This window comes from Erinaceus europaeus, chromosome 10 (assembly GCF_950295315.1).
Source record: "Erinaceus europaeus chromosome 10, mEriEur2.1, whole genome shotgun sequence".
Lineage (NCBI taxonomy): Eukaryota > Metazoa > Chordata > Mammalia > Eulipotyphla > Erinaceidae > Erinaceus > Erinaceus europaeus.
The window spans coordinates 81,257,809-81,266,634 of record NC_080171.1 but is presented as its reverse complement, the minus strand read 5'-3'; the positions used below and the strand labels follow the sequence as shown (position 1 = coordinate 81,266,634).

The 8,826-nt window shown below is 42.3% G+C and overlaps 1 protein-coding gene across 1 annotated transcript; it reads right to left on the bottom strand.

The window, feature by feature from the left end:
- Positions 1 to 756: 756 nt before the first annotated feature.
- LOC103124069 (eukaryotic translation initiation factor 1A, X-chromosomal-like) lies at positions 757 to 3,717 on the bottom strand. Its single transcript, XM_060198956.1, has 2 exons — positions 3,178 to 3,717; positions 757 to 831 (listed from the first exon to the last, which is right to left on the bottom strand). Exon 1 carries the CDS (start codon positions 3,686 to 3,688, stop codon positions 3,254 to 3,256), a length of 435 nt encoding a protein of 144 aa, XP_060054939.1. The 5' UTR covers positions 3,689 to 3,717; the 3' UTR covers positions 757 to 831; positions 3,178 to 3,253.
- Between the last annotated feature and the right edge of the window lie 5,109 nt (positions 3,718 to 8,826).

The window sequence follows — 8,826 nt, the reverse complement described above, 5'->3', positions numbered from 1 at the left end:
AGGGGACTCATCTCCCTGCTATCCCCACCTGGGACAGGCAGGACCAGTTATCTATTGCACATGGGTGCAATTCTGTGTGAGCATTGGTTGGGTTTACTGAAGGGGTGCCTGGCCTGACCTCACACAGGTTCTAGCTCAGCCCAGGCGCTCTGGTGAATGTCCTTCATGACTGCAGTTTAACTTTGAACTTGACAGTGAGGTCTCCTGAGTGGGTGTCTTATTTTCAGGACTAAAGAACCTCACCGCACAGACTCCTCCCACTGGGAATGACTGGTGGCATTCTTGCAGGTCAAAGCCATCAGCCAGCAATCAGATAGTGTCTGTCCCCTTTGTAGCCAATCAAGAAGCTTGAGGGGATGAGGCAGAGGGTGAAGAAAAGATTATGGATTTGAGTCACCTGCTGTGATGGTAAGAACACCATGGAGGTTAGATTTCCATCTTACAAAAGCACCGTTGGGCACTTTGAGCAGGAAGCTACTTCCTGAAGGAAGGTTAGCTTGAAAACAGTCCTTTTTGTAAGTGGCCATGCTGCCTCACACCATTCTCCACAAATCCTGCAGTAGTATCCTGTCCCAGGCAGACAGCTGGCTGTCAGAATGCAGGAACCCCATGGACGACTTCTGCTGGTCTTTGTGAGGACTGGAAACAGGAAATTTCCTGTGATGTGTCCAATATTACTGGAAGTCCACAATGAGGTTTTCCAAGGAGTGGTGGCTGGAGGAAGGGAAGCCCCAGCTATGGAAACTTCTTGTGTTAGGCAGCTCGATGGCAACACAGCAGGCTCCAGCTGTTATCACTGGCTAAACAGCCCCCTCACGGCCTCACAGAGCACTGGGGAAAATAAGGCAGAATGAGGATGAGTTCTGGGAAGCAGGAGTGCGAAGAATCAGAGAATAAGAATGATTTGTCTATGAGTAGTATTTGGGATTCCTATAAACAAATATAATCACAGTGTCAGAGATGAGACTAGGCCATTCTTAGATTTCTCTTGGACTCATATGCAGCCCCTGAACATATGACTTTTTTGTTTCCTAGAAATATGTTGGAGCTTTCCAATCTTCCTGTAGTCATCTCAGCCCTTCAATTTTCCTTCTAATTTTTCCCCTCCATCTTTATTGCTCCAAATAGTATCAGAACTCAGACAGTTGTGATGTTAGTTTCCACTATGAGACCATCTCCATATACTACAAAGTGCTGTGTGCTCTGAAGTACTGTGAAAACAATGTGAAGGAAAACACTTTCCTTACCTTGTAACCATGTACAACAATCTTTGTTGAAGAAAAATGACAATTTTCAAGGACCTGGGTTCAAGCCCCTAGTCCCCACCTGCAGAGGGAAAGCTTTACAAGTAGTGAAGTAGTTTTGTAGTTATCTTTCTATCTCCCCTTCTCTCCACAAAGTGATTTATGCCAACTACCCATCTTACAAATTCAAAATTGTTTACTAAAAGCAGATTCTGGGGCTGGGCAGTGGCACATCCGATTGAGCCTACAGGTTACCGTGTGCAAGGACCAGAGTTTGAGCCCTTGCTCCCCATCTGCAGGGGGTGAAGCTTCATGAGTAGCAAAGTAGATCTTCAAGTGTCTCAATTTTCTCTCCCTATCTTTCTGTTTCCTCTGTTTTTCTCTGTCCTAATAAATATGAATAAAATTAAAAAAGGAAAAACAGATGTGACAATCAAAACCAACAAGCAAAAACAGGTTCTAAAAATTACATTTTAGAAGTTTCTCTGGTTGACAGTCTTGTAATGGCAATGTCAAATTATATATAAAAAAAAAAAAGGGAGTTGGGCATTGATGCATCCATTTGGGCATACATGTTATATAGAGCACAAGAACCCAGGCTCAAGCCCCCAGTGCCCACCAGCAGGGAGAAGCTTCCTGAGAAGTGAAGCAATGTTGCAGGTCTCTCTCTCTTTCCTTCCCTCTTAATTTCTCTATCCAGTAAAATATTAAAAAACTTTTTAAAAAAATCACAAAAAAGAATGTACCTGATCTCAAAGCTAGTATGAGAATAGTTACAATCTACATAAAGATGAAAAACAGGCCAAATTAATTTTGACTTCTTGAGGGTGCTTAACCAGATGTGCCACCACCTGGCCCCTAATTTTGACTTCTAATGCAGATTTCTGCCATTCAAAACTTCAAGGGAGGGAGTCGGGCTGTAGTGCAGCAGGCTAAGCGCAGGTGGCGCAAAGCACAAGGACCGGCATAAGGACCCTGGTTTGAACTCAGGCTCCCCACCTGCAGGGGAGTCGCTTCACAGGCGGTGAAGCAGGTCTGCAGGTGTCTTATCTTTCTCTCCTCCTCTCTGTCTTCCCCTCCTCTCTCCATTTCTCTCTGTCCTATCCAACAACAACAACAACAATAATAACTACAACAATAAAACAAGGGCAACAAAAGGGAAAAAATAAAATTAAAAAAAAAAAGCTTCAAGGGAACATCTAAGTAACTGGGGCACACAGGAAATCACTATAGTGTCTACTTTGATTGAAATTAGGTCTGAATCTTAATCTTTAATAAGTGTAGGACAAATGGTTTACCGAACATCCATTTACTTACCAGAAGTCCTCTGAGTAGAAACGGGCAGTGGTGTATTCCTTTTTTTCTCTTCCCAGAGCACTGCTCTGGCTTATGTTGTGTTCTAGGGCTGAACCTGGGACCTCACAGCCTCAGGCATGAAATCTGTTTTGCATAATAACTATACTGTCTCCCCACACCCTTTCTTTAAAAAATTTTTATTAATAGTAGGCGTGGCCTTTTACCTATAAGCTCCACTGGTTATAGCAAAAGAACAGAGTGAAATCTAACATTTAAGAAAGCCCATTATTACTAATTATTATTATTATTTTTTAAATATTTATTCTATTTTGTTGCCCTTGTTGTTTTATTGTTGTAGTAATTATTATTATTATTATGAAGCTAAAATACATAAATTGATAGTTTTGGAAAAGAAAAAATACTTGGCTATAATGTTTTGAAATATATTTTATCGATGTGAATGTTATGGGCCTTTTCTATTTAAAAAAAATACTTTTCTGTTCTTTTATTTTTAGATTTCATTTAGATAAACTTAGAATGTCCCTTCTAAACTTTAAAAGTATTTACTAGTTATTAAAGAAACAAAACAGTCTGTTTTAGCTCAGTGTGTACTCCTGTTAGTGACATTTGAACCTACCTTAACAGACCACCACCAAAATCCAAATCTTTAAACAGTCCTCAGAAAAACTAGAATGTAAAACGACGAGTTCAGTTTAGATTTCATCAACATCTTCATCATCATCGCCAATATCGTCAAACTGGATTTCATCGTCATCCCCGGGGCCGAATGTGTCGGTTTCATTGATTTTGGCGTGCTCGGGAAGCTCTCCGTAAGCCTTCAGGCTTCTAGCTTCATCAGCGTTGTATTTTAAAATCACGTCAGCTTTATTATCCTGGTAATCTCGTAGACCAACCAGTATAATGTCTGAGGTGTTAATCCAAACCTTCTTCCTCAATTTGCCTCTGATGTGACATAACCTCTTTACTCCGTCAAAACACATCGCTTCTAACCGTCCATTACCCAACATTTTGATGACTTGCGCATACTCTTGTCCGTCTTCTTTGAACACTAACTCTCTTTTCTCGGATTCATTTTCGTTCTTCCCTCTGCGTCTGTTTTTACCTCCTTTACCTTTATTCTTGGGCATGGTGGCGACGCAGACTCTGACTTCTAGGCTGGGGCCAGCGGGAACCGCAGGTGCCCACGACTCCGACGACTGTGAGGCCCGATAGCGCCCCCGCTCGGCCACAACAAAAGTTGCAAAACCCAGTACGATCCCAACGAAGGTCCTAATGTTTGTATGCTTTGTCTGATTGTACCTAGATTTCCTTCTGGTTTGTGTTAAGATGCCTCCCAAGATCAATCATGGCACATAAACAAATCAAATTAGTACAGCAGGTGTGGCATGGCTGCCAACCTTTCAGTAGATGGGTAGTTTCTTTAAAAGTCTTACTAGCACGTATTCAAGGCAGTCAAGAACGCAGCGATGGGAAATGTCCAGGAATGGAAGATTCTTGGCTCAGTATTTCAGAAAATTATCTGGGGAGATTTCAACTTTAGTCAAGTTTCCCCTGAGCCTGGAAAACGGAGCTTTAAACCCACCCTCTCCACGACCTACGGGGTTCACGAAGTCGGGGTGGCACCACCAGCAAGCCAGGCTGGACCTCTCCCCCTGTGGCTCCTGGACGTTAAACGGACCTCCACCGCACTATTCGGGTGACAGTTGGTCGCGGGGCGAATTGTCGCCCTCTGCTGGCAGTTGACGTGAATGACGCTCTGACCTCAGCTTGGCGGTTGGTGACCCCTGGCCGCCCCTCCCACCCTCCACCCTCCACCCCCCACCCCGTACCGCCCTGTCCCCCTGTGAAACCACTGAAATTCTCCAGACCTTTTTAAAACAACTGATGGCTCTGGGAACTGTTCTGCATCAACCTGTCCTGTTCTTTTTCCTGGGACTTTTCTTCTTCCATCGTAGCTTAAAAGTCCAGAAATCTTCATTCACTTGGGCTGGTTGGAAAAGATCACTAAAGTTGTGCTGAAAACAAACAAACAAAAAACCTTCTTCATGCTCTCCCAGGAAACAGGAGACAACATTCAAACCTAGAAGGTCCCTCATACCATCAAATTCCCCCAGCAGATCTTCAAACTGCTGGACTCGGGGACTCGGGGGACGCAGTGTTCCTGAAAGAAGGTCCTCCTGTTTAAACCAAGCTGTAGTCTTGATCTCAATCAGAAAGAGCTGAACAGAGGATGACTGATAATTGCATCAAGTCTTTTCATTGCCCCTGTTTCAGAATTAATTTAAGAATTAAGTTAGGATTTGTTTGCTTGTTTTCCCAGAGTACTGTTCAACCCTGACTTAAAGTGGTGCCAAGGATTGAGCCTGGGACCTCGGGGCCTCAGGCATGTCTTTTACTTGGTCACTATGCTATCTGCCAGCCCAAATTAACATAGAATTCAGACAGTCACCAAAAGCAATGTCTCTGGATGTGAAACAAGAGACCAGAACCACAGTTTATAAATAAGAGTGATCATGTTAGCAGTCAAGCAGAGTGGACCTAACACTGTTTCAGTCTTTCAGTTTCCAAGTGTGGTGACTCTGGGTTGCTAATGACCATAATTTTGGAAATCCAAACAAAAATGGAGTTCACTATTCAATCAGATGTGGCAACACAGTGTGGATTCTAATTAATTAATCTGATTAGTTAGAATGGAAGCAGTGATGATTAAGTAGTCATATTGTCTTTATATCATCTTGTATGTCCAAAAACTGGAATGTTCCTCCCAAATAAGATGATAAAATTCCTACGAAATCATTATTTTTCCAGTAAGTATTCTCTTTTATTGAAAAATACTTTATATATTTTTTTTCCTTTTGTGGCCCTTGTTGTTTTTTGCTGTTGTTGTAGTTATTATTGTTGTTGTTATTGATGTCATCATTGTTGGATAGGACAGAGAGAGATGGAAAGATAGACATCTGCAGACCTCCTTCACTGCCTGTGAAGAGACTCCCCTACAGGTGGGGAGCCAGGGGCTCGAACCAGGATCCTTCGCTGGTCCTGTGCTTTGCACCACATGTGCTTAACCCACTGAAGAATGTTTTTTAAGCAGCTGATAATGTTAAATAATAAGAATAAACTGATATGTAATGTGCCAATGCTCATACCCAGACGGGAAGCAATTATAGAAGCCAGAGCTCCTACATTCTGCACCCTATATGGGCTTATAAAGATGCCCCATGTGTGAAAATAAAGCAGAAAGTGAGTGCTGCAGTAAAGAAATTATATTGGGGGACACTGCAGTAACACACTCAGTGGAGCACACATGTTATCATGCAGAAGGAGCCACGCTCAAGCCTCTGTTTCCCACCTATGGGTGGAAGTGGTAGAGCAGTGTTGCAGGTGTCTGTCTTTCTTTTTCTCCATCTCTATTCCTGTCTCTCTCAGAAGAAAGAAAAGGAAAAAGGCTGAAAAAATATCATACTGATTAACCAAAAAGACTTTCATGCCTGGGGTCTCAAAGGTCCCAGATTTAATCTCCATCCACCATCTAAGCCATTGATGAGTGAATGTTCTGGGGGTGGGGTGGAAGAAAAAGAAAAGGTCACTGGGAGTGGTGGGGTGGGTGCTGAGACACCATTTCTCAGAAATAACCCTTGTAGCAAAATAAGTTATATTGGCACAAATCTATATATTAAAATTAATATACCAGTGCCTGGTGGTGGTGCACTCAGCTAAGCACTCATCACCACTATGTGGAAGGACCTAGATTTATGCCCCTGGTCTCCACCTGCAGGGGGGGATGTTTCATAAGCAGCAAAACAGGGCTGCAGGTGCGTCTCTCTCTCTCTCTCCCTATCTCCACTCCCATTTTTAATTATCTCTGTCCTAAGTAAATAAATTTACTATAAAAATAATAAAATTTATAAAGCAGATAGCTGAATGAGTGAAACTGGAAAGTCATCTTAGTGAAGTAAGGAAGTAATGAGGGGAAAGACAGCTATCTGCCTGTTTCACTCGTGTGTGGAATCTGGAGAATTAAAACAAATGAACTTGCAAAACAACAACAGAAGAGAAGGAGGAGGGGAAGGGCAAGAACCTGAACTGTCTCTAAGACTTGTGAAAATAGACTATGGTGGTTATTGTTGGGAGGATGGGGAGCAGAACTTTGACTTTGGTGGAATGTGTGGTGTGGAATTATACCCTATAATTTTACAAATTTGTAAACCACTATTAAATCACTAATAAAAATTTAATGTTGGGAGTCAGGCGGTAGCACAACGGGTTAAGCGCAGGTGGTGCAAAGCTCAAGAACCGGTGTAAGGCACCCGGTTCAAGCCCCTGGCTCCCCACCTGTAGGGGAGTCGCTTCACAGGCGGTGAAGCAGGTCTGCAGGTGTCTGTCTTTCTCTCCCCCTCCCTGTCTCTCCCTCCTCTCTCCATTTCTCTCTGTCCTATCCAACAACGGCGGCATCAATAATAACTACAACAATGAAACAACAAGGGCAACAAAAGGGAATAAATAAATAAATATTTAAAAAAAATTTAATGTTAATTGAAACCCCTAAGTCAAGCATGAGAAAATAACTACAAGCATATATACATATGTATAGACACGTGTACATAATCCCAATCAAGTGTACTCACATCATACAAGCCCATAAGGAGAGGGTGGGGATGGGGGTGGTGGGAGAGGAGACAGGCTAGAACTGAGAAGACAGGAGGATCATGTTATACTTTTTAAAAAATTGATTAATAATGATCGACAAGACTGTAGGTAAGAGAAGTATAATTCCACACCATTCCTGCCACCAGAGTTCTGTATCCCATCCCCTCCATTAGATGCTTTCCTTTTCTTTATCCCTCTAAGAGTATGGACCCAGGATCATTATGGGGTGCAGAAGGTGGCAAGTCTGGCTTCTGTAATTGCTTTCCCACTGGACATGGGCACTGGCAAGTCGATCCATACTCCCAGCCTGTCCCTATCTTTCCCTAGTGGGGCAGGGCTCTGGAGAGGTAGAGTTCCAGGGTCATCTGGTGTGACAGTCATCTGCTCAGGGAAGTCAAGTTGGCTTCATGGTAGCATTTGCAACTTGGTAGCTGAAAAAGCATTGAGATACAGAGGTGCAACGGTCATCTGCTCAGGGAAGTCAAGTTGGCTTCATGGTAGCATGTGCAACTTGGTAGCTGAAAAAGCATTGAGATACAGAGCAGAACAAATCATCTAATAGTCAGGAACCTACAGGTAAGAATAGAGCAGGTGAGACTTGGGGGCTCCATTTTGGAAAAAGCGAGGAATTCTATTTTAGGTATATTCCATGACTTTACTAATTTTTGCCTGAGCCCTACAGGTAGCATGCAGGTGAGCTAAAGGTATGTCTGGGGAGATGGTGTCAGAGCTGGAAATAGAACTAGAAACCCTGGATCAGGGGTGGGAGTAGAAACACAGACCTTTGGTGGCAGGAATTGTGCTAATATACACTCCTATTAATTTACAATAAATAAAGCACTACTTAATCAATATGAGAGGGGAAAAATAGATTGAATGTCTCAAACTTTTTGATGAATAGACCCCAGTTCTGAGTGTATTTTCCTTCAATCTAAGTACTTAAGGTTTCAAATTGGTAACCTGATCAAATTTTAACAGTGGGCTTAAATCGTTTATACATTTCTTTAAAAAGACTATTTCTTTGAAATATTAAATCACCTATAATCTTAATCAGGGAGACCTGAAGCAACTGGTTGTGTCACTATGTAAGATACCGTTATATGTAAATAGCATTAAATGGCACAAATCATGGTGAGGTCTTATATGATATAGCAAATTCTAGCCATGGAATTTTTGATTTAAACCAAACTCCCAAATAACTTGGTTACAATAACAACAATTTATTGCCTTCTTAAACTCTAAGCAGAAACCGCCTCCATTCTCTATAATAAACCCATATTCTCCTAGTCCTGGAACCTCTGGGGTATGGCTAATTTCCCTTCATGCTTCTTTTGATCCCTACCAACTGATACTGTATCTGCTTATCTCAACCAAATCAGTGCAACAAGTGCCACCTTGACATCTTCCAGAGATGTCAAGAGACACAAGGTGTGGAATGTCAATCCTTCAGCTCCACTACTCTGGTGAGACCATTCCTAGCTCACAGGACTCAATTCCATCTCAGGTGACACACTTCCCTAACAAAGCCACAGAACCTAGATATAGACCAGGGTCCATGAGACAGAGCACATATATACATACCCATTGAGTTAGGGGGAAATATATACCTTAAAGTAAA